At 52.5% G+C, this 25,585-nt stretch overlaps 1 protein-coding gene across 3 annotated transcripts in view; it reads right to left on the reverse strand.

The window, feature by feature from the left end:
- Positions 1-17,652: 17,652 nt before the first annotated feature.
- NKD1 (NKD inhibitor of WNT signaling pathway 1) overlaps positions 17,653-25,585 on the reverse strand; it is a 73,177-nt gene continuing 65,244 nt past the window's right edge. For all 3 annotated transcript variants that reach the window (XM_019732371.2, XM_019732372.2, XM_074314914.1), the window contains 4 exons: positions 21,955-22,102; positions 21,489-21,573; positions 19,989-20,116; positions 17,653-19,214 (listed from right to left, as the gene is read on the reverse strand). In XM_019732371.2, the coding sequence (XP_019587930.2) occupies positions 18,625-19,214; positions 19,989-20,116; positions 21,489-21,573; positions 21,955-22,102 (951 nt within the window). In that variant the 3' untranslated portion in view covers positions 17,653-18,624. The remainder of the gene's footprint in view (positions 19,215-19,988; positions 20,117-21,488; positions 21,574-21,954; positions 22,103-25,585) is intronic.

Genomic DNA, 25,585 nt, shown 5'->3' on the forward strand with positions numbered 1-25,585 from the left:
CTGGACAGACAGCTGTGGGGTCAGTTGCTTTTGAATGTCCTACTCCTGAAATATCTGGCTCCCCAAATGAGAACAATATAAAAATAAAGGGTAGCAGCTACCCATCCCCCCTCTCCAGCTCCATGGCAAGCAGCCATGCACATTCCTGGAGCAGTTTGCATGCAGCTTGTGAGAGACACGGTGCCAATAGGATCCTGCCCTTCAGATATGGGGCTCTGGGCTCTGATTGCTGGTGGCTGCTGCCCATGCAGGTGGGGTGGGGAGAGGGGAGGAGATGAGGCCAAACCTGAATCCAGCTGACCATTCAGCTTGAACAGTCTGTGGTTCATGAAGAATCAAAGGCTGAGCTGCCAATTTCCTCCCAGAAACCCCTTCCACCAAGTCCCTTGGGGACGCCCTCCCCAACCTCAGGGCTCCGTGGCCCATTAAAAAACCCAGGCTGCAGGCGAATCCTCCTTAACAATCCTCAGACAAGCAAGTCTGGAGACTGAAAATCGTGTTTCTGCTTTGAAAACTGCCACCGACCGCCTTTCCCACCTTCTGCTCAGCAAATCTTCACAGGCTGTGTTTTAAATACTCTTTCTCCTTTTGCTGTGATCAAAGGACCTGGTTGTTCCCCTGATAGGTGACAAAAGATGTCAGAGAGACTAATGAGAGAATGTAGTTGCCACCCCCTTCCTTTCTCCTGGAGGAAGGAGGATCACAGGGCATCTTGGGCTGGGTGGCCTTTAGGATTTGGGGGTGGGGGGTGCAGAGATAAGGGTAGAGGCTACGGGCAGGGGTGGGGGAGATGACTTCAGCAGGCTGATAATTTGGCGCCAGTAGTTGACCTGGGTTGGGTGGGCCTCCCAGCATGCATTTCCCCTTCTTCTGGGCAGAGCATCCCAATTTTGCTTTAGGTAACTACCCTTCCTCCACCCTCAATCTGGTTCAGGAGGCGATGACTCCAGCCCATCTATGGGCTGTGTGTGCAACGCAAACCTGGCCAGTGGAATCTGGTAATCTCCTGGCCTCAGCGATTGGTTTCAAGATGGGCATGTGAGCCAATCAGAACCACAGAGAAACGACCCTGCAGCTCTGACTGCACTGACTTCTGGGAGAGAGGACAGCTCTTCTGGCTGCTCTTGGTGGGGTACAGATGCAGCCCTGGAGCTGCCAGGGAGCTTGCCCAAGAAGGACTAAGGGAAGGAAGCCAAAACGTGTGGGGAGAATGGACAGACTCTGAGTCCTGATGACCTTAACCTCCTAGATCAAACTGCACCTGAATGCAGCCACAATACACTCCACCCACCCACCCTTTTTTTTTTTTTTTCCTTAACATGTTGAGATGAGGTTTTTCTCTCATTGTGACAAAAGATGGCCATTTTGTGGTCATCTTTTATTACCTGAACTTGTGTCTTCAGGCACCTTGCTCCCTTCAGTGCCCCAAAGGACTTGGCAAATACAATTTCCTCCATCCACCACATTTCTAGGCACAGTCTGAGCCCCTTCCAGGCTCATCACACGCCAACACTGAGAGAGTCTCTGTGTGAGGGCACAAGTCTGGGTGGGGAAATTGAGGCCCACTCAAGTGGGATACCACATGGAGAGTTCCTACAATGGGTCACACCTCTGGGGTTGTCTCTGCCTGGGTATCTTCCCACCCAAGAGACAGCCCAAAGGAATGGCTCAAAGCCTTCACAGCCCTGTGACTCCTGCAGCCTATGTTACTCTCCTTGAACTTGACAATCCCATTTTGCAGGTTCAGGGACTAAGGTGGCAGGGAACATCTGACACTCCTATTCTCACCTCCTTCTCTTGACACACACTCAGCATTTAACACTCCCCCTTGCAGCTAAGGAGAGAGGGAAACTAGTGCTGACAACATCCATTGTGCTCCTGGATCCAGCTGTGCCTGAAAGCCTTATATTTATCTGTTGGATCTTTTAAGAACAAATAAGTCTTCCTTTAGGCTTAAGCTAGATTGTTGAGTTGGGATTCTGTCACTTAGTCAGCCAGGAGAGTTCTGATTATATAGCTGCCTTCAAATTTCTGAGGCACTGTGTATCATGGACAAAAGGAACAGCTATTGGATCCAGTCAGCCCCAGAGGTGAGGAAGACCTGTCACAGGGAACTCAGGCATTTCCAGGACCGGCCCAGTTATTCAGATGGCTTAGAGCCCCTGGGAGCAGTGGGAGGGAAGGACCAGGATGTCTAGGATGGGCAAGGTGGCCCTGGGAGATGGCGGGTCTTCCATAGATGCCTGGACCAGTTGTTCTCAGCATGTGCTCTCCAAACCAGCAGCCGCGGCATCAGCTGGGAACTTGTTAGCAGTGCGAATTCTCAGGTCCTGCCTTAGACCTACTGAACCAGAAACCAGATGCGGGGCCAACCATGCGTGTTTCAACAAGCCTTCCAGGTGAGTCTGACACGGAATGAACCTTGAGCACTACTGGTTTAGACATTTCTATGCATTAAATACGCTCGGTGAAGAGAGCAAATGGTTTACTGTTGGGGAGAGAGGTGGGGAGCCCAGAGCCTAGCTGTTGCGATATCCTGTTCACAAGCGCCTTGAGGACGCTGAGCAGCTATAGAGGCTGGTACAGGACCCCCAGGCCTCTCCCACAGGCGCACACCAAGCAAGGTGGCAAGACAAGGGACGGCCATGGTGGCCTCCAAGTCCTCCACACCCATTGGCCTCTGTCTCATCCTGGGGACCCTCCTCCGCTGAGGAGACCCTGTGTGGCAGCCTGCCCGGCCTGGCATACACAGAGGAGTACATGACCCAGAGGGTGTGAGGCTGGGGCAGGGGTGAACCAGATGACCTATAGCCTGGCAGCTAGGCTCAGATGCCAGCCAGAGCCCTGACGGCAGCCCTCCATCGGCCCCTAACTTCAGTTCAGTAATTCCACTCTGTATTAGTCAGGATAAGGCTGGGCTACGTGGCAATAACAAACTCACCTGACATTGGAGTGACTTAATACGTCACACACTACTTTCTTGTTCTCACTGAGTTCAGAGCAAGTCAGCATCTTTCCAAGACGTTTTATTCTCCATGCATCGTCTCAGCAAACCAAGCTGCTCTGCTCTCGCAGCCGTGCCATTTCAACACAAGGCTTTAGTGGCAGACAGAACTGGAAGGACATGCACAGGCTCTTAAATCCTTCCCCCCAGGTCACTGCAAGTCCTTGCAGCCCATTGGCCAGGACTCGCCCAGTGGTCCTGTGCAGCTGCGAGGGAGCCGGGACACATGGGAGGCATGTGAAGCGTTGGTGACCAGTAGACATCTCTGCTACCTGTTGGACATCTCCGGCTGTGCTCCATTCCTCCACCTCCCATAGGGTCACTCGTTTCCTTGTCACGCCTACTGAGGGTGACGCAGAGCCGGGCAGCATGCTCCTCGGACAGGACAGATATGGTCCCAGTCCTTAAGGAGCTCATGAGCGGTGGGGCGCAAGATCAAGCAGACCCTCACCAAAGTTCTCCAGGCCCCCATTTCGGCACCCTGTATTTGTTGCCACTCTTTCTGAGTCACCGACGAAGTTTAGTCAGCTCTCAACCACTGAATGAGCCTCCGTTTTCTCATCTGTACAATGGGGACAATAAGAGACTAACAAGTCATCCAGTAACAATGAGAACAGTGAGTCTCAGATTGGTGAAGCCTGGAAGCCATGGGCAGTGGATTCAAACGCCATCAGTCTGACTCCATGGTTCCAGTCCCTTCCGTGGCCCTTCCTTTCCCTCCCCAAGTGCGTGACCCTGCAGAGCTTCCCTTGCCTTTTAAGCTTTCTATAAGAAGGAGGGGACCTGAGACCCTACCTCTCAGCCAAAGATAGCCGGACCCAGCCTCAAGCCAACTTGGTCCCATGAAGATGATTTGAACCAGCCCAGCCTGAGCTCTGAGGCATCCCCGACACTGATTCCTGGCTCAGGTCATCCCAGCAGGGCCGTGGCAGCTCTCCTGCCCCCACCCGGGATGCACACAGGGCCAGCTCCAAGCCGCTCACCCCCACCACCTTTTCTCCAGACTGAGATGTGGTTGCAAAGCTTACCACGGGACCAGCAAGGCCACCACTGCCACCATTAGAAACCTGATCTCGAGTCGCTGATTAAAACCAGAAGGGGTTTTAATCAGCCGGAGCCATATGCTATTTAACCGAAGATGAAAGTACAAATGATAAGCATCATCTTGGAAAGGATGTCGTTAAAGGAAGAGCACAACGGCAAGTGGCATCTTTTATCATTACACCAGCCCCTCGCGCAGCTCTCGGAGGGGCTTTGAAGACCATCTGGGCCCCATTTTTCTGATGCAGGGGTGTCATTGTGTTGGACGACGGCTCAGAGCCCACGCCACGCTCAACTTCGAAATATGCAATTAATGCCTATTAATTATAGTTTTCAAACCAGCCAAATGATCCTTCATTAACTTAATCACCTCTTCTATTTTATCAGGAAATTGTATTCTCTCTCTTTTCATGATCCCTACATCTCAAGCCTCCCACGGGCACGTGGCACATGGTGCTGAGCTAAATGTTTAGGGGAAGTGCTGCCTGTCCTGTGGTCATCTCGACACCGCCCACCCCATCCTCACTGCCCACCCCTCCTCCATCTTCACAGGAAGCCAACTGAGGCCTCCAGAGCACGCTGTGCAGTTGTCTGAGCAGGTGTGCAGGCCCGGGGATGGTGGAGGTGAGGCTGGGGTGGCTGCCATCCATGGAATCTGGTCAGGCTGGACCCCAGGTCAGATTGAACTGGATCTAAATCAATCTGCGGGAGGGGACATGTGCAGAGGACACTTGGGTCATTGCCTTCCACGTCACTTTCAACTTCGCACAGCCCTCTGCTCATCGACAGCCCTGGTGACCACCCTTCCAGTCACCCTAGCCAGGGACTTACAGTGTCATTAACGCAGTGCATAGATGGGGACACTAAGCTTGCAAAGGAGAAATAATTTCAAGACTACAGAGCAAATCGGCAGCCAAGCTGGGATTACGCAGCCATCTAACTCCCCAATGATGGCCTCATCTCCAGTGAGCACGTGGACAGACGGGACGATTGTCCAGCAGATGGGTTTTCCCTCTCCTCTCCCTCCTTAATGTGGGGGATGCCCTCCTGCCCCATTGCCTTTGGGCTTGGCCATGTGACCTGCTGCCACCAATGTGCTGCCCACCACAGCCTGTTTCATGGGAGAAGCTCTGGGGAGGGAGGGGAAGACGTGGGGGGAGAGGGAAGGAGAGAGAGGGAGAGAGAGAGGGAGAGAGAGGGAGAGAGAGAGGAGGGAGAGATTGAATTCTACTAATTGGGTCAAACGCCTTAGAAAAATTATATAAGCTCCGAGCCTTACCTTCCTCACCTGTAAAATGGGCGTGATAGAAGACCTACCTCATAAAGGTAGGACTGCTGTGAGGATTGAATGCTTTGAGGATTCAGTGCTTTGCCTGAAGGACCATGTTGCTTCCAGTGGGCATTTAGCAACATGGCATCTCAGAGGTGGCCAGAGCAGGGAAGGGGCTGCTTCCTCACACTGGCTCCAGGATTCGCAAGCCCATCTAGACTCTGTGAAAGCCCTGTTACAGCTTTCTGTAAACTTAAAGCATCTCTACAGTTCTCTGCTCCAACTTTGTTTCCACAGCCTTAGTCTAAGCCCTATCACCTCATATTGTTTGTGCCTTAAACGTAGTTTACTGCCAAGCCAGGAAGACAGATAAGCAGTTGTAATATAAGGAATGTGCAGGAGGGGCATCTACCCCCAACTGGGGATCAGGGAGGGCTTCCTGGAGAAGTCGGGTCTTGCAGAAAGAGTTGGGCAGATGCACTGCAGGCCCACAGCCACCTGCAATTTCAACTGTGGCTGTGAGGGCTAGCACAGACTCACCTCGCCCTGGCAAAATCTCAAGTTACGCTGTCCCTTGTCTTCCTGAAAATTCCCAGGGCCTTCTGCAGCCCTGCAGGAACCTGCTTGCAAGTACATGGAAGTGAGGAGGCATCACCACCCCTGAAAAAGCACCCTTGAGATGCGGGCTGAGACCCCTGAACACATGCGCCAGGTACACACCCCAAGAGGTCCTCCAGTGGCAACCCTGGCAACACACCATTATGTCAGCTTCCACCTCCCATCTCTCTCTCCTGCTCCCGCACTCTTCTTCCTGACATCACTCTACCAAAACACTGTGTCTAGGTCCTCGTCTCAGGCCCACCATGGGGAACCCAGGCTATGCGAGCCCAGGGGCCAGCAGAGATAGGAGTACCTTCCAGAATGGAAGGGAAAACAGAGGTTCGTGTTGTTCGGGGACCATCAGTAGGTGCAGTGCAGAGAGGGAAGGTAGGAAGTGGCAGGAGGTGAGGTGGGAAGAGGACAGGAACACCAGGTACCTGCTCCGCTGGGCTGGGAGTTGGCCCTTGTTCTGAGGTCAATAGCAGGGCAGTGGCCCAGCCAGATTGGTGTTTGAAAAAGCACTTTCTGTCCACAAAGTAGAGACTCATGGCAGGAGCAAGGCTGGAAGCGTTGCTGACCAGGCCGGGGGACAGCTGACAGGCTCTCCACTGGGGCCACGACAGCTGGGGCAGAGGGCTGGGTAGAGGTGAGCTCGCTCTCTTTAGGAAGCAGAACCAAGTTCTTGGTAACTGGATTAGAAGTGAGGGAGGAGGAGGAGGTGAGGACATCGGCCTTCTGGCTTGGGCCACGTGGTGGGCTGTCTTGCCATTTACTAAGCTCAGAACAAATTTCGGGCTTGGATGACAAGTTTCTTTTCTTGGCAGGGGCACGTCGTTGGAACTCCTTATCAGCCGCCTAGAGAGGTCACTGTGGCCATGGCAGTGGTTGAGATTTCAGGAAGTGAGGCCACGAAGACAAGCTGCCCAGGGCCCAGATGGGAGCAATGCCACCATTCTTAAAACTTTTTATTTTGAATACTTACAGACTCATAGGAAGTTGTACAGAGAGGTCCCACGTACCCAGCTTCAATGCCGTAATTCTTAAAGGAGGAGAGAGGCTGGAGAAACTCTAACAGGGCTGGAAGTCAGGAAAGTGATTTCACTTAGGATGTAGTTCGGCTGCAAGTGAGAGTGGTTTAAATGAGAGAGAAGTTGATTTCTTCCTCATTTGATAGTCTCCATGTAAGTGTCCAGGTCTGGAATAGAATTCCTGTTCCTCTAAAGCCTTAGGAACACCGGCTTCTTGCAGCACCATCTCGAGGCTGTTGTCCACGTCCTCATGGTCCAAAATGGTGGCTGGAATTCCAGCTGTTACATCTGCTTTCCAGGCAGCAGAATGGAAGAGGGGATGGAGAGGGAAAGGGATGATGGGACGCAACGAGCTACCTTTTAAAGAAGAGTCACGGGAGCTGCCACATGACACTTCCTACTGACCAGAACCGAGCCACAAAATTTAGTTGCAAAAGAGTCTGAGAATTGTAATCTTTCTTCTTGAACTCAAAACCAGAGGTTCCATTTCCAGGAAGGAAGGGAGAATGGATCCAGGGGAGCAACTAGCAGCCTATGCAGAGAACCCAAAGGTGGGGGGAGTTCTGGAAGGGACGATGTGGCCACCATCACGAAATATAGCCAAGAAGTCAAGAAAGGTAGATGCTGAAATACTCACTGGACTTCAGAACAAAAAGTCAATGGTAACTTGGTAACAATGACAATTGTCCACCTGGTCCCAGAGCCCTTGATCCTGAGCTCTCCACTTTTTCCAGAGTTGGTGTTTGTCAGGGGGGTGGAACAGAAGGACAGAGGTGACAGAGTGGAGGGTATTGGGTAGAGGGTGGTGGAAATGCAGACCACGGGCTAACGTACAGCAAGCCGGAAGTGGAGATGAGGGAGTGAAAGAGAGGGGTGCGTTGGGAAGAATCAAGAGGGGCTGTGAGAAGGACGGGAGTGAGGACAGAGGGAGGCGACTGGCTTTGAAAACAGAAAAATGCATAGAGAAGGCCTCCCACTTCTCTGCATTTGTGGAAGAAGGAGAGGAGGAAGGGGAAGCGGAGGACCAGGAAGAAAGGAGGGGAGAAGAAAAAAGAAACCGCGTTTGTCATGCCGAAAGGACAATTTTATAAGCTCAAAACTTCGTATGTGGTTATGTTGTAAATATTAAAACCAAACTGTATTAAGTAAAAAGAAAAGACTGGCTTAGACTAATCATCTTGACGCAGAAAGGACGTTGGGGTCAACCACAAGGAAGAAAATCCACCCCCCCTTCCCCTCTAGTCTGAATCTTCCCCTGTAAACATTTGAAATAGTGAAAAGATGGAGCTGGTTAACCCTCCATTCGTTCGTTCGTTCGTTCGTTCGTTCATTCATTCATTCATTCATTCACAGCATGTATGGAGTGCTTACTATGTCCCTGCCCTGAAGGAGCTCGCAAGCTGGGGGTGAGTGCGGGAGATGAGAAAAGCACAGAGGGCTGAGTGTGGTGGGGCTGGTGGCAGAGGCATAAGCCGGGACCCCCTAATCCAGCTGTTTCGCTATCTACGACACCCCTGCCCTTCAGGATCGTGCCCGGCCCATAGAGCCACTCTCCTTCCGATTTGCTGAGTTGGCCAGGTCTCCAGGCTCCACCCAGCCCGAGCCCCCTTGGACCTTGGATGGCCCAAGCCCTGGCTTGACATTGCTGTGGCTGGCTCTGAAGTGTCCCTGTGCCCATTTGTCTCCTCTTCTGCACTAAGAGTGAGGGCTCCTACAGGGGAGGGTCCGTGTCCCCAGGGCTGACCCCCAGCCTGGCCTGACCTGCCAGGCCCAGTCCCCACACCTGCCTCCTGGTCTCTCCCTCCTCGCTCTGTCTCTCTTGCCCATCAATTTCTTATTTCATAAAAATCAATTTCTGTCCCATTTTTACCATGTACATAAAAGACCGTGGCATCAATTAGCCTCCGTTCTCTCTCTCCCCTTCTCTCTTTTTCTTCCTCGTCTTTTTTGGAAACCTCTTTGTAGGGGAAATCTCATATTTCAGCAATTTGCATTATCCACACACTCAGCTTTGAAGTTCTAAGTTATGGTAAGAAAAGGACCCACTTATCTGCCCATAAAAAATGTTCAAAGCTTATAAATTCCCTGAAACAGATGTACATTATCACTGGGTTTGCCTTTCCTTTTGCTGGAGCATGCCTAATAGAGTTTCGGCCGCCCCCTGGCCCCCTGCCCCCGCCCCCGTTAGCATCTGTCTCCACAGAAGCCCGCTCCCTACTGGGCCAGCAGACTTCAAAGGTCCCAGGCTGTCTGTGAGAAGCAAAGCACAAAGTGGGAACATAGGGGCCTTTAAAATCCCCCACGTTTAAGTCAATATCATGCCTCCCTTCTTCACCCTCTCCTGGCGGAGGGAGGTGAGTCAGCCCTTCCTTTCTGCCTCCGCGAGCGCCGGTTCAGCAGTTACCACAGAGGAAACTGAGGCCTCTTTCTCTCCCAGTCTCTCTGTCTTTGCCCTCTCGTTCCATCCAATTTTATACTTCCTTAAGTAAAGGAAAAGTTAAAAAAAAAAAGTGTGTGTGTGTGGGTTCCTTCCCCCACTTAAGGAGCTGTTGTTCAACAGCGGGAAATGTATTGCTGATCCCCTGGTGTAGACAAACAAGTGAACCCTTAGCACTTTTATGGGTAAGAATGTCACAAGCAACTTCTGTCCAACAGGCCGCCATTGTGGTCTGCTGATGACAGCCCCCTCTCCAGGATATTGTTTGCAATCCCTTCTCCACTAAGTGGTGGGATGGTCACATCCTGTCCCACCCTCACCCCCCAGCTGACCCTCCAACTTCTGGATGTTTCTTCGAACAATGAGCAAACGCTCCACCACGGCCCCCCAGGCTCCGCCCACCCTGACCCCGCCTTGCTGTCCATGCTGAGCCTCACTGGCCTGTATCAGTTCACCCAATGGCCCGCCCTCCCTCACACCCCAGGGCCTTTGCACCGGCTAATTCCTCCTCATCCTTGCTGTCTCCCCCTAAACGTGGCGTCCTGGAGAGGCCTTCTCCAACCCACAGTTTCAATCATGTCTCCTCTGTTATTCCCTTAAATGTCTCCCCAGAAGTTATCACGATTGCTAAGGATGTGATTTTTGTCACAGCTGCCCCCCACACCGGGCTGAAAGCTCTGTGAAGGTAGGTGGGAAGCACGTCAGAATATGGCTCCTGACACGTAGTAGTTGATCAATAAACATTTGAAAGTCTGGACGGACAGAGGGGTCTGGAGATGAACTCGGGCCCGCTGAGCCTGAGCAGGACTTCTCTGGGCAGTGAGCACCAGATTTGGGTCACCCTTTGCTCTTCCCAAGCCTGGAACAAGCTCTAGTTGAGCAGCTCCCTGTCACCAGGGAGTGGTCAGACCCTAGAGACTGACTTACAGTCACAAAACTGTACAGCCAAGTCTGAATGAGACACACACATCCTTTCTCCACAATGAAGGAAGGAGGGAGGGAGAAAAGGTCACACAGACCACACTAGAATATTCTGGCCAGGAATTTCGGAGCCAAATCACAATCAGATGCTGCTTTTTGAGGACAGAGTCAGAGGAAATGGAATCAGGTGACCTCAGTTAAGATGGCCAGGGGCCTCCCTCCATCTGGAGGGGATCTGGCCAGGGGTCTGAGCCACTGTCACCCAGTATCTGGACTGCACTGGGGACCCACAGGTTGAGTCCAGCGGCCCTGCCCCTTTCGTCCACGCCACCCAGCATACCCCCAGGACATTCCTGGTTTTCAGTCTATCCAGATGCTGCTACCCCTCCCTGGTGGCAGAATTGTGTTAATGAGTCTGAGCAGGGACCCTGTGAGAGGGGACGCCCCCTGCCTTATGAGTCCCATGGGCAGAGCTGTGTGGCGTGCTGGGAGCAGGCCACACGCCAGGTCTGGCTTGGGGCCGGGTGGGGGTCCAGGAATGAGCTGCTGTTAGGCGCTCAGCAGACATTTGACAAGCATCTCTCTGTGCTGAGCCTTTGGGATTACAAAATAATCTTTGGTGGACGCGAAAGTGCTTTGGTGGGAACAGATGGGAACCAATCGGAGGCACAAGCGAGTACATACAGTCGGTCCTGATTATTCACAGATTCTTTATTTACGCATTCACCTGCTCACTCACATTTACGGGTAACCCCCAAATCTATACTCACGGCTCTTTCATGGACACCGTAGTCACCGCAGAGCAGCGAACATGGTGAGCCGCTCAACGCACACGTTTCCAGCTGACATCCAAGGAGGCAGCGCTCTGCCTTCTTGTTTCTGCTCGCACATTATAAACAAGTGCTCGGTCCATAGTCTATTTAGTGCCACGCTTTTTGCAATTTTGTGCTTTGTGCCAGCCTAGCCCCATGTCCCACAGCAGGCAGCTGAAGCCACGGCCTGCAAAAGGGGCCTGAGCGCTGGTCTGGGCTGTTTCAGGAGAAAGTGTCAGTTTGTTCTACACACACACACACACACACACACACACACACACACACACACACAAAGCCTCCTCTCTAAAATGGGAGGGGTAATCCTGCTTGTTAGTTGTTGACGAACGCAATGAACATTTGGCCAAACTTGGCCAAACTTTCACCGGTTTTCAAGGGGGAGAAAAAGACAACACGCAGTGAGGGTTTTTTCTTTTTAAATACAGCTAAATTATGTCTGTTTTGGGTTTTGGTTTCTTTACACAGTAAGAGACTGCAGTTTTCTTTCTTTATGTTTTTCTTCAGCAAAATTAAAAGTTGGCAATGCTGTGTTGCTCTCAAACTTCTATTTGAAACGGTACTGCTTTGTCAATCTCCACAGGCAAGCCCTCCAGTCCAGTAAAGGGTGTGAAGTCCTCAGTCCTAGCCCTTCTGCCCTCTTAGTTTGCATTCCCGCTTCCATTTATTGACCGCCTACTGTGTGCCATGCCCTAAGGAAACAGCAACACAAAAGTCCCTGCCCACGGGGGCTCTACAGACTAGGAGGACGGCCACTGCTGACCGCCCCTGTGTCTGGGCACCAATGAGGTTGGTTCCAAGAAGTAAGGGAAAGGAAAAATAGAAAAGGTCAGTTTTGATGAACTTATCCAGAATTTTGTGATCAAAAATATCTAGAAAAGAGTTATTTTAGTGGAGCCGGAGGAAGTCAAAGCCCAGGGTCGCTTAAGATCTTGATCTCCCTCTGCTTGTCACCCTGAGATCTGAGCGATGGCCCAGGGGGTCTGGGACTTCTCTCCTCCTCCAGCTCTCGTCCTGGGACCCTGGCAGGTGCCCCCAGGCTGCTTGTCCTTCTAAGTCTCTAACGCCCCGCTCCCTGCACGCCTCTTCCCTCCGGACATGTGGGTTTGGGAAGGGCCCTCTGAAAGCTCTGCCCAGACATGACCCCCAAAGCAGAACCTCAGGGGAGCAAGGCGAACACGAGTGGGGAACCAAGCCTCGGTCTATAGCCAGCAAAGTGGGACAGCTGGTGGTTGTGCCGAGCCCCTACTCCCCAAGGGGCTTTGACCACTGGTACAAGTGCCGCCCCCAGGGAGCAAGGGCCCCAAAGCGGAGTGGGAAGATGGCGAAGAGGCCACTTACATCTCCGCAAAAGGGCCGAGGGAGAAAGGAGGCGATGTGGTCCACATACCAGGGGTCACTGTGGACCCGTCCTCATTAGAGGACACCACTGAGAGTCGCCTAAACGTGGCTCTCTTTGGGTGCCTGTCATTTTAACCCAGGAGGAGGAGGGGTAGGTTACTGAGGGCCTAGGTGGCCAGACAACTGGAAAGGAAGCTCACACACGGAGGCTGTTACCGATTTCTCCAGTTTTACCCTCAGGTGGGCTCAGGCCACCTGCTCCAACGTCATGCAGCATTTTGGAGGTCCCTGGTGGGGCAGGGGCAGGGGAGGGCAGCTCTCCCTGCCTCCCCTAGACCTTAATGCTCATTCTCCTTAAGGCAGGGCCACTGGCTTCCACCTGCTTCACCAAGGCTCAGCCCCCTGGGTTATCAGCCTGTGGTCTATGGGCCCAACTGCAACCCCATATCCTGGGGTGGGGAGCTTGTTAGACGCACTGGCCCCTGCTCCCACCCCCAGACCCAAGTCCTGTCACCCTCTGGGCTGGGCCTGGGTACCTCCGTTTAACATGCTCCCGGAGAGATTCTTATGGCCCCCGAAGTTAGGAATTTCCTCAAAGAGTCCTCTGAGGTCACCTAGTGGAAATAAGGCTCTGGGCTCTCAGCCTGGCTGCCCAGGAAATCAACTGGGAGCTTGAGACAGCTTCATGCCTGGGCGACACCTCAGACCCGTGAATTGGCATCATCAGAGGTGAGGCTCAGGTCCTCCTGAGACTTACAGGTTTCTCTCTTCTTCCTTCAACTTCTAATGACCTGGTATAACTTCTAGGCGTCATACACAATAGCATCCAAATTGAAATCACACACGCCCTTGACCTCAGCAGCTCTACTTGGCCCGCCCCACCCCCGCCAGCAGCCTGGTCTATGCCGAAGTCATGTCTAGATGGTCTCAGGTCGCAGTAGAGAACTTATCTCTGCCAGGCCAGTGGAACGAATACACCAGGATTCTTCCACTTTGTGGGGAGAGAAAACCCATGGGCCAGTCTGATGGAGATGGAGAGTAGAGGCCAGCCTCTGCCATGTCCTCCCCAGGCTCACCTTCTGCCACTAGAAAATGGGTTTTAACCTCCCCACCCCCTTCTCACGCTAAAGCAAGATGCTGGTACCATGTTTCCCCGAATATAAGACCGGGTCTTATACTAATTTTTGCTCCAAAAGACGCATTGGGGCTTATGTTCAGGGGATATCCAGAAAAAATCATGCTAGGGCTTATTTTTCCATTAGGTCTTATTTTCGGGGAAACATGGTATAGAAAGACCTTTGCAGGGAAATACATGAACCAGTAAAATCGTTCCAGAGCTCCTGAGAAGAGGAGTCGGGTTCAGAGGTCTGCTGGTTTGGGACGGGACAAAACCAAAAGCCAGATCAGAGCCCCAAACAAGAGCATGACTGTAGGAAGTGACAAAGCTTTAATGACCGGGAAAGAGTGCCCCAAGCAGAGCGTTTAGGATTCCATAAAGCGTGTGGCTGGGCCATCTGTATTGACTGCAAAACACAGCCACGCACATGGACCTTGGGGAGCAAAGACAGGGATGGAGGGGCTGGACTGGACCAGGGCGGGGCTGCCCAGGGTCTTTGGGGCAGGCAGTCCCCAGGCAGCCCTACCTTCAATGAGAAGGTGAGGGCGGCGTGTGTGGGGGGAAGCGTCACAGCCCGCTGGCACTGAGCACATCTGAGGGGTCCCCTTTCATTCCCCTGAGCGCTGACAGGTCTCTCAGAAGCCAGGTTATTAGTGCAGGCGTCTGACAGAAATGGTACTTGAGGTGCAGGCAGCTTTCTCCCTCCTCCTGCCACCTCCAAGAAAGCGCTCCCACTGGCCCAGTAATGATTTGACATCTAAACGCGGAGAAAAAGGTAGGGGGAAAGCAGAAGAAACTGCTCCCGGCTGTTTCCCTTGCCAAAAAGTGTAATTGGCATGGCTGGGTGTGAAGTGCACCCCCACTCCCACCCCCCACTCCCCGGGAGGTAAGAGCAGGCCATGGCAGCTGCAAGCCTCACCCCGCTGGATGCCTTAACACACCAGCCGTCCTCAGTGCCCAGTGACGGATCAGCAGAAACGGACATCCAGGCACCAGTAGTGCTTCTGTGCACGTGTTTGTGAGGCCAGCAAAGCCACGCCACCAGTCTCCCCTACAACTTCTCCGGGCCCCAGACGTGCCACAGCTCGAGTGGCAGGAGATTTACAAACAAGACAAAACTCACCCACCCCCGGCCTGCAGGAAAATGTGCCCGACGCCTCAGCAAGGAGCATGGTAGATTCCTTCAAGTTTCCCGCCCTCCCCCCCTTCTCTTTTCTCTCTTTTTCTTTCAACTTCTAATTATCTGGTACAACTTCTTCTAGCGGTCACATACAATAGCATCCAAACTGAAATCACACATGCCTTTGAACTCAGCAGTTACACGATACCACTCTCTGTTGCCAGTGCGCCTGCTGGCAGGCACTGAGACAAGCTCTGCCATGGCCTAGGGTGAGAGACCCACATGCCTGGCAGGAGGGGGTGGGGCAGTCCAGGACAGCCTGGGAGCAGAAGGAGTGAGCAGCTGTTAGAGAGAAGTGGGCAGAGCTATATGACCCAGGGGGGCCGATCTTCAAACGCATGAGGTCACAGAGAAAGAGCGCCTAGGTATGAATACTATGCTACTCCTTGGGTAAAAATAAAAGGGCGGGGGCGGGAAGGGGATTAGGCAGTAACTGCAGTTTTCTTTCTTCAAAATAGATCTGAAATAAATATTGCAAAACGTCAGCATTTGTAAAATCTGGGTGGTGTGAGTTCCCAGTTACTGTTACACAATGTTCTGTTTCAAACTTTAAAATATTTTAAAAATTAAGAAAATTAGGGGTGGGGAGAGCTGACTACGTGATACACAGAGGGTTTTTAGGGCAGTGAAACTACTCTGTGACACTATAATGGTGGACACGTGTCACTATCCAAATCCACAGGATGTCCAACACCAAGAGTGAGCCCTAAGGGAAACTATGGACTTTCGGTGACAATGACATGTCAGTGCAGGTTCACCCTTGGTGAAAAATGCACCCCTGTGGTGAATCATGTTGATAGTGGGAGGAGGTGATGCATATGGGAGGGGAGGGGACATTGTTATAACCTAAACCTGCCCTGAAAGTCTTTTTAAAAACATTAAAATTTACATGGGGAGACACCTTATATAAATGCATTTATTCTTGGCAGCTAACACTTTCATGGTGTCCCGTGAGCTGGGCACAGATTTAAGTCACTGGATTCTCACAACCACTCTGTAGGGTGGGTCTCTTGTGATTCCCCTCGGTAAAAGGGAAACTGAGGCTTGAGTGGTACAATATACCACCTGAAACACAGAGCACGAAGAGAGGAAGTTGGGATTTGAACCCAGACAGCCTGTCCCCAAAGTCTGGGCTCCCAACCACCACGCCACACTGAATGGCCTTTTATTAAAAGGCACCCAAGAAGGTAGAGGGAGTCAGGGGTGCTGAAGGGAAGTGTACTTTTTACCGCATGACTTTTTGTGCTATCTGAATCTTTTATATGAGCACGTTACTACTTTTTTCGATGATTTTTAAAAGTCAATTCCAGTTACCAAGAAATAACAGAATCTTGACAGGCACGGGGCTGGGGAAGGCAGCATGGGACCTCCTCTCAGAGGCTGAGCAAACGGTCTAAAGCCACCAGGCCAGAGAGGATCCCTGTGTGGACCCAATTCCCGGTTCGTTTCCATGGTTGCAGCAATTCTGGGACTGGGGCGCCATCAGCTCCCCTCCGCTCAGCATCCCTTCTCTCCCTTCCTGGCACAGACCCCACCCCTTTGCCACAGGTTGGCCATGTGACCCCAGTGGGCCACAGTGATTGGCCCAGAGATAGTATTGGCCCTAGTGGAACATCCATCGGTGCTCCGTCCAGAGAGCCAGCAGCCGCACACCACGATGGAGCATGTTCGGTTAAATTCCCGAGGAGGCACAAGAACCAGCTAGTCTCAGCTTCCTTCACACCATGGATCCTGTCATCTCAAAGCCAGCTCCCACCCTGCCTTCCCTGCTCTGCTGACATTCATATCAGGTTGAGTTGGATGCTGACTGACAAGCTCCAATAAGGGAAGCCCAGGCTCAGTGGTTACGCCCTTCAGTGGTTAAGGGGTCATGGGGAAGACTAGAAGCCCAGACTGCCGCCTGCTGTGTATGCTCAAGCCAATTACTTAACCTCTCTGAGCCTGATGTGCTCCCGGAGCTTCCACTGGCTGCCTCATAGGGCTGCCATGAGGATTATCTGTATTCATCCCAGGCACACCAGTCACTAATACAAGTAATAATATGGTAACAACAATTAAGCCCCCTATCTTCAAAAACAACTCCTTACCAGCCACACTGAACCCGAACTAGAGGCTCTGGAAAAGGGGGTGGCAGAGGAAGACCAAGCAGCAGACAGGCAGCTGGAGTCACTCTTCCTTCCGTGTCCCTCCAGACTCACGCTCCACTCTCCTCTCTGCCCTGGAAGAATGCCTGTGCGACTCTCAGCAACAGCTCCCCTGCCCTCTGTCTCCCAGAGGCTTCAGCCAATGAGGCCTCAACAAGATTCAGGTTGGGCAAGAGTGAGGCCAGGATTTCATTTCCCTGTACGGTCCCCAGAGGCTGGCTGCATGCTGCATCCCTCCAGTGACGGTCACTCCCTGCTCCTTCAGATGGCTCCCCTCCCCCCACCCATCCTCCCTCTACTGCAGAGGTGCGGCTGGCACCCCAGTGCTAGCCCAGGATTCTGCAGTCCTTCAGGAGGCTTTGCCCACACTTTGTAAACATTCCCTTTATTAAACTCTCAAATAACACCGTATGAGTGTGTGTCATCTGCTTTTCACAGGGCCCCTGACTGGTTGAGAGTGGTCCCTTTTCTGGTCTCCCAGGCTCTCAACAGACAAAAGCCTGCTCTGCAGAGGACACTACTCCAGGGTCTAACTCTGGCCACTGTCCCCATTTCCCTCCAAGTTTCTGTACTCCAGCAGGTCACTCCAAACCTGTCAGACCCCAAACCCAAGAAAGGGCCCCTGATGAAAGACAAGCGGCTATTCACATCTGACCCACTGGCCTCATCGGGAGGCACGCGGGGTCACATCTGGGCTCAGGAGATGACCAGAGAAACAAACCACTGATTTCGGCACACCAGAAAAGGTACCTGAGAGTGTATATTTATAGAAAGATACATAGAAATGGACAGATGGCATCTAGCTATAGATACAGAAAGCTCTGTTAGAGAACCACGTCAGTACGTATATATTTGCCAATGGTAGTACACGAGGTTTCCACATCTCCCACAACCAACAATACACAATTGCCCGACCTTGGAAAACCACGCTTGTTTATGTGGTTGGTTCCCTCTCTGGAGGTTTCCAAAATGAGAAGTCTGGTTTCAGGGACAGTTTTTAAATGTGTGTGTGTATCTTTCTAAAGAAGAGAGGAAAAGGAGGGAAAGTCGGAGAAGTATATTTTCATGTTGTGCACGGAAGAAAGTTTGGGACTAGTTTGGGACAAGGGGTGATCCCACTGGAAAGGTGTGGAAAATAACTCCAGAAAGGACAGCTAAGGTTTCTAGGTTGGGACATAAAAACAACAGCGAGGACGGTCACGCGTTTGCAGTCCGCTGAAATCCTTGTAGCACATTACAATCAGTTACGGGCAAAACAAAATCAGAATAATACTAAGAGGTAGCAGCTGTTTATCTTCTCGGAGATTTCGAGGGTCTCTGGAAGCCAGGCCAGGTAAGGGTGTTCTCCTGGAAGAGACGGGGGTGGGGTAGAGTTCTGGCCCAGTCCCACCCCCACCCTGGGGCTGGGAAGGGTGTGGGCCTGTGTGAGAACCCGCCACTGGGAGCCCCAGGGAGCCTCTGACATCTACAGGCCATTTCCAAACCCATAGTCACTTCTTGGGTAAGTTATGCAGTCCCCACAACATATAAATAAAAGTTTAGTTCTGTGTTTCCATATATCTTCTACATGGAGGCTAGCTGAATATTAGTGGAGTAACAATAATTATTAATAACAATAATCGTCATAATAACAATAATTAATAGAATAATAATGCCTTGGGGACATGGGGAAGGGGGTCCTTCATATGGCAGGGCAGGGGCTCTGGGAGGGGCCCTATGTCTGGTAAAAGTGGTGGTAATGGTGGTGGTGCTCGTGGTGGTGGTGGTGCTCGTGTCTCTGGACCGCCTGGCCAGCCTGGCTCTCGTACACCACCACGGCGGGCAGCTCCCTCACGTGGTCCCGCCCCACGACGGTGCTGCCCACGGCCAGCGGCGCCTGCAGGCCCCGGCACCCGGGCTGGCTCTCCTTGGCTCGGTGCTTATGCTTCTTGTGCCCGAGGGGTGCCAGAGTGGGGAGGAGCGCCGGGCTGGTGGCCAGGTGAGCGGATGGGGACACCGCCGGGGTGGCGGCTCCCAAAGGGGGTTTGCTTCTTGCCCCCCTAGCCACATGGCCCACACCCACACTCTTGCCCTGGGCCTTGGGGGACCTCACAAAGTGCTTGCTCCCGTCCTGGGTGCCCCGCAGCCGCTGCTGGACCTCCGAGACCTTGGCAAATGGGGTGTCAAGGAAGTGGAAGGAGCCCGGGTCCGTGCCTTGGGGCTTTCGGTGTGGGACGTGGATGGCTTCTGGCTCATGGGAGCGAGATCGAGTGGGGTTGGAGGTGCGGGGGGGCAGTTCTGACTTCTGGGCCACTGACGGGGAGCCTAGGAACCAATGCAACAGATATTGGATGAGCACCTACTGTGTGCCAGCGCTGCTGTGCCCGGAAACGATCCCTACCCCCAGCTCGCCAAGACTGATAAAGGCCAGCTGCTCTTTCTCAGAGATCCCCCTCCCACTGCTCCCCCTTGCCTTGGAGGAAACCATTCTGGAATGGAACTTTGCCCTCTGCTAAGTGGGAAGAACTGTTCCTTTGTTAGGTCTTTAAAAATAATTCTCCTTCCTAGAGAGAGTTGCGAAAGAGAGGGAGACAGAGACTGATAACTGTCTGAGGTCATGGGAGCAAGAAAGAAATCTGTAGGAATATTCCTAAACTTTAATTATAGAGGTAACCCCAGAGGAATTAAACATGGCGGGGGGGGGGAAGAAGAATGGAACTGGGGCTGAAATTACGTGAGCTACATTCTCATTTATCTCAGCAAGAGCTAAGATGGCAAGAGCTGATAAAGACAGAGCAGCATTTTGCTTAGTGACATAGGGGTCCTCACCTGAAGAAACAGCCAACAGAGGGGAATGGGAAGGTGGGCTGGACACGGCACGGAACTATTGCTTTTCATTGTATTACAAGCCCTCAGATACTACTCTTTGATTTGGTTCACTTTGTGCATGTATACTTTAATTTTTAAAAATGCTTTTCACGTCATCTCCTGCAACATCTTTAACCGGACCAATCAGAGTGACACCTTCCCCCAGCCCAGGGGGAATGGGACCACCACCACCTGCCCGCCTGGCCATGCCATCTCCTCGCCCCACCTTACCAGGCCCAAACTGGGACGTGTAGTTTTCTATCCCAGCGAGATCTAAGTAGTGGTTTCTCCTCTCAATGTTCTCATCCACGCAGTGGTGGTAGCAGCCAGACTGCTCCAGGCGGCTGTCACCCTGGAACCTATTGCAGGAAGGCAAGTCAGTGGGTGGGCACTGGCCCCCAGGCGGATGGGGTGCAGTCCCACAGGTTATTGGGAAGCCACCAGGAGAAATGCTTCTGGAGCCTTTGTTAATTTCCTTCTGGGCCCTGAGCAGGGGTAAGGGAGGGTATGGTCAGGTCAACACTCTGTGCCTCCATTTCTTCCCTTGCCAGTGGAGGCAGAGACCCCTGCTTGGCTTCCCTGTACCTTCCAGGAGGAAGAGATAGGACTTTGTTCTGAACAGGCCCAAAGGAGAGGAGAGGATACTGGTGAAAACTTAAGGATGCCCCAAAGCCAGGCTTCAAACCAGGTGTGCCTGCTGCAGGCAGGTGGCCTAATTCCAGCCTGGTTCTCCGGCGGTGTGGGCAGCAGAAGCCCCCAAGACGCTGGAGTTGAGGCTAGCAGACTCCATAACCAAGGCCCAGAATGGGCCTTCCCTGTGTGTAGGGGGAGGGAGGAGGGGAAAGGCGCTGCCAGGGGCGGGGGAATGCTGGGCTCCTTGCCCCTCCCTTCTAGGGCCTCCGTGATCAGCTTACATCCACCTCCCCGCCTCCCCACAACCCCCAGCAGAGCCCCTCACATCTGCAGCCAGCTGGGGTACCTCATATTGTTAGAGCCCTCCCCACATCACGCTGTGTCCCCTGCTTGGACTGCCTTCTCTCTCCCCTGTGCTGGGGCTTCTCAAACTCCAGACATTTCCTTTCCATTTTCTCAACAGGTATTAACATATCTCATGCCTCATACAGTACTGCTGTATAGCACTGTGACTTTATATTACCATTTACACAATAGTTTTCTTTAAACAGTCTTTCTCGTTTCTTCTCACCACTTGCTTCCTTCCCTGTGGTTAAAGAAATAACACCTGGTGAAAGGTAACTGAAGTCTTTCACCTCTCCACGATCCTGAAGTCCAAAGGGCCTAAAAAACCAAGTTTTCTCATCGCCCATTTGGTAGCCAAGCCTGCCCTAAGCAGATGGGAAGGGAGCAATAGTCTATCTCAGTGTGACCCTTTCTACATCTCCCTGCACAAATATCCACATGTTGCCCACACCCCAAACATAACACATAAGAAATACATCAGCAGTACCTTTCCAAACCCGAAGATCGCTAAATTCCAAAACATGTCTGGCCTAAAGTGTTTTGGATGAAGCAATGTAGACCTACATTTAGTTATTTTTAAAATTTCAGTTCTGATTTTTGTTTTTTTTAATTGAGGTTTGTGAGCCTCTGAAATCACTGCCCCCTGAGGAGAGCGCAGACAGGAGACTCCTGCTGGATCCGCAAAGGTGCACAGCTGGCGCTCAATACATGCTCAGGTGCCCTGGGCTGCCCCTCCGCCCACTCCTGCAGTACCTGAGAGGGGCTCGCTGCTTCTTCTCCCAGCTTCGCAGCTCCTCCGTGGGCTTGGTCTCCGCTCTGGGCCTGGTGCTCTGTAGGTCTGAGTCCCCACCGAGAAACAGAGGGGTGAACAGCTTGCCCGTGCCCACTGGCCTCCTGGCCCTGCCCAGGTTTTCCAAGCTACCTGGCAAGCTGGCCCTAGCAGCTTCCCAAAGGCTCTGTGGCAGGGTCCTCAGAGCCAGGACCAGGGGTGGGGGGGCGGTTCTCGAAGCTACCTGTGCTGCTTACCTCCTGAGGGGCCCTCGCTGGCCTTCAATTCTCCGCCCAATCCCCCCACACACACCTCACAACACAGGCCTAAGGCTCCGCCCTACTCCTTCAAGGACCCGCTCCACGCCTGACCCTTCACAAAGTAGCTCCCAGCAAAAGCACCTAGGACTCCCCCCTCCATTCCCCGCAGGACGGCCCCCCAGCCCCTCACCGGGGTGATTGAGAAGGAGGCTCTTCTTGCCCTGGCTCCCATCGGGGGCCACGGTGAGCTTCACCCGCAGCGTCTTGCTGGATGTAGGGGAGTGGTTGACTGAGGAATCCACCACCTCATAGATGGTGTGCAGCAGGCTGGTGATATCCTGGGTATGGGAGGGAAGCAGAAACCACACGCGGCTTCAGCCACGGTGCATGTAAAACCGGAATCAGAAGGCCTCTGAAACCTGAAACGCTGAACCCCTCTGGTTCCCCAAAGCCGAGCCTAAGGCAGAAACGTGGAAGTGAGAGTTTCATTTGGGAGGGGATCCTAGGAAGGAGTGAGGGAGCAAGGAGAGTGAAGGGGGGGGGAGCCCATAAAAAGCCTGAATGAGGTCACAGCCATAGGCAACTGGGCTCAGTCGCACTGGGGCCCTCAGAACTCGCCTCAGAAAACCCATCCCTCTGGGGCTGAGCTGCCGGGAGGGCCTCAGGGCCCGGACTCTGAGGCGGTCCAGCGAAAGCAGAGCCAGCTCCCAGGCATCAGCGAAAGCTATTATGGTGGGCACTGTCCACCACGGCAACAGGGCAACTTAGAGGTGGGCCAGGGAGTAGGGGGTGGGGCACACACAGCATCTCCCTCAGGTCTGATGAGCACCTCCTGAATGAAAAACAGAAAAGCAAATGTGTCCCTAAACGATTCCGTGAGAACTTGACCAAATCTCTTGTCCCTGGGCCTCAGTCACCCCCTCAACCAGACAGTGGTCTCCAATCCATGGTCCATGAGGCATCTCACAGACTTCTGACTGGGGATGGAGGGGTGGGCCAGGTCCCCCTCACTAGGCCTCCCTGGGTCCTGGGCATCTGCAAGGTGGTTTGTCTGAGGGGAGGCTTTCTGCTTGACGTGATGCTGGAAACCACCGGAAAAGGCATTTGCTCTCTCTAGGTCAGGGCCACAGATGGTCAATTATCTGCCCAGCGACTCTTCCTGAACAGACAGACTCAGGCCTCCCTTTATCCCCCATCCATAAGTCCCTGTGGCAGAGTAGACACCAAGCACTACCATGGCCAGGCAGGTATGTGTATGGGTGACTGGGAGTGGCCGGGCCAACAGGGGCACTGGCCCCGCCCACAGGAGGTGGCAGCCACTCAACTCAGCTGACTTGCCCTATGACAATGCAGGCAGAGGGTCACCCCAGAATAGCCAGACATCCAGGCTCCTGTTAACTCTTCAAAACCTTTAATATTGACAATTTATTACTCTTTTCAGCTCCCCATCCTCCTCTCCCCCCAGCCCCTGGCAACCACCATTATACTTTGTCACTATGAATTTGATACTCTAGGTCCCTCATATGAGTGGCATCACACAGTATTTGTCTTTTTGTGATTGGCTTATTTCACTCAGTATAATGTCCTCAAGGTTCATCCGTGTTGTAACAGGTGTCAGAATTTTCTTCCTTTTTAAGGCTGAATAATAGTCCATTGTATGGATGGACCACGTTTTGTTTATCCATCGGGTCACTACCACTTTTTGGCCATTGTGAATAATGCTGCTGTGAACATGGGTACATAGGTATGTCTTCAAGACCCTTTTTTCAATTTTGGGGGGTCTATACCGAGCAGTGGAATTGCCAGATCATATAGAATCCTATGTATAATGTTTTGGGGAGCCCCATACTGTTGTCCACAGCAGCTGTACCTGTTCACATTCCCACCAACAATGCACAAGGCTTCCAACTGTGCCACTTCCTCAGCAACACACATTGTTTTCTGTCCATTTTTATAGCAGGCGTCTTAATCAGCGCGAGGTGGGACCCACCTGTGGTTCTGACTTGCATGGCCCTAGCGATTAATGATGCTGAGTGCCTTTTCATGGGCTTATTGGCCCCTTTCATATCCTCTTTGGAGAAATGCCTATTAAGATACTTTGCCCATTTTGATTGGATTACTACACTTTTTGTTGCTGAGTGTTACGAGTTCTCTACGTACAGTATTCTGGATATTATTCCCTCCTCGGGTGTTTAATTTGCAAACATTTTCTCCCAATCCATAGATGACCTTTCACTTTGTTGATTGTGTCCTTTGACACACAGAAATTTTTAATTTTGATGTGCTCCCATTTACCTACTTTTACTTTTGCTGCCTGTGCTAATTTAATTTGTAAGAAAACCCTCTGGGAGGCTGGGCCAGAACATCTGGGGGCTAGATTCGGATTGTGGGGGCAGCCAGTTTGAGACCCAGCATCGAGCCACTTGCTGGCTCACTCGGCGACCCCAGCTCTTCCGGTGAGGCCCATAAAAGCGTCCTCTTCTCCTTGAGCTGCTCTGCACAGCCAGGTTTCCCCCACCTTTTGCATCTTAGGAAGCCCGTGAAGCAGGCGCCAATATCTCCATTTTACAGATAAGGAAACTGAGGTCCACCAACGTCACCCCCCAAGCATTGTACACCAGGCCTGGGGCCCTGGTGTGTGATCAGGGTCTGAGAACAAGCGTGCTTTGGCCATCGCAGCTGGAAAATCAACGCTGTTGGCTGCACAGGGCCTGGCACAAAGGAGGAGGTGCCCGTGAATGTTTACTGCACAAACTCATGCCTGAAGGATAAACAGGTACTTTCTTCTGAGTTGGGAAGTAGGCCCAGACGTCAGAACTGGGCTGTGGTTGCAGTGAGGTGGGGGCCCATCTGCCGTTGCACACAGAAACGTGCGCTGACGACCAGCTCAGGGAGGGGAACGGTGTTTACAGCCAGGTTTGAGGAGTGGCTTTGGGGCTAAAAATAGAACAGGGGAAACACCAGGCTGGGTCCTCCCTGGACTGGGAGCCAGCCTCCTTGATGAAGACAGGACCTGGTGAGGGCTTTCTCCGAGGCCGGCCTGTGGCGCTCTCCTTCCTCACTATTCCTCTCATTACCAAGGGGTAAAGGAGGGCAGGATGCGGCATCAGAGAGCAATGTCTGCCCATAGGTTTCTGCAAGGCCTCTAACGTGGGGGGTAAACACTTTTACGCTTCAGTAGTTCCTGAACCAGAAAGGAATGAAATAGGCAGCTGCCAGGGGCTGCACCATCCCAGTCGCAGAAGTAGGGCTTCCAGGAGGGAATTCCCGCTCATTCTCAGGAATTTTTTTCGCTTTCCCGTTCCCGCATCCCGAGAAAAGTTGGTGGGGAAATCGGTTCCTTGTACCCAGTAATACCCACAATGGGAAATAAACGTACTACTCACAGTGTACCTCTTAGACATTTTTCCTATTTATCGCTACGGTTTCTGGGAGGGAACTCACGCCCGTTCTCGGGAATTTTTTTTTGCTTTTGCTGTTCCCAAATCCTGAGAAAAGTTGGTCGGGAAATTGCAAAAATCGGCTCCTTGAACCCAGGTGGTTGGTAGTATCAGCCGTCACTTTGTGGAAACGATTCATCATGGAGAACAGAAAACAGTTTATATCTCGGGATTCAGGAACAGGAAAGCGAAAAAAAATTCCTGCGAACAGGTGGGAATTCCCGCCTGGAAACCCTGGTCAGAAGAGAGCATGATGCTACCACATCCTTGAGAAGCCAGCCTGGCTGCCCATGCGGCCTTCACAAATAGCTGGGCCAGCCCAGTTCAGCTCGGGTCCCCAGGTGCCAAGCTTGCGCCACTTTTTCCTGTGAAGATAACTAT

Source organism: Rhinolophus sinicus, linkage group LG11 (assembly GCF_036562045.2).
Source record: "Rhinolophus sinicus isolate RSC01 linkage group LG11, ASM3656204v1, whole genome shotgun sequence".
In the NCBI taxonomy this organism is placed as follows: Eukaryota; Metazoa; Chordata; class Mammalia; order Chiroptera; family Rhinolophidae; genus Rhinolophus; species Rhinolophus sinicus.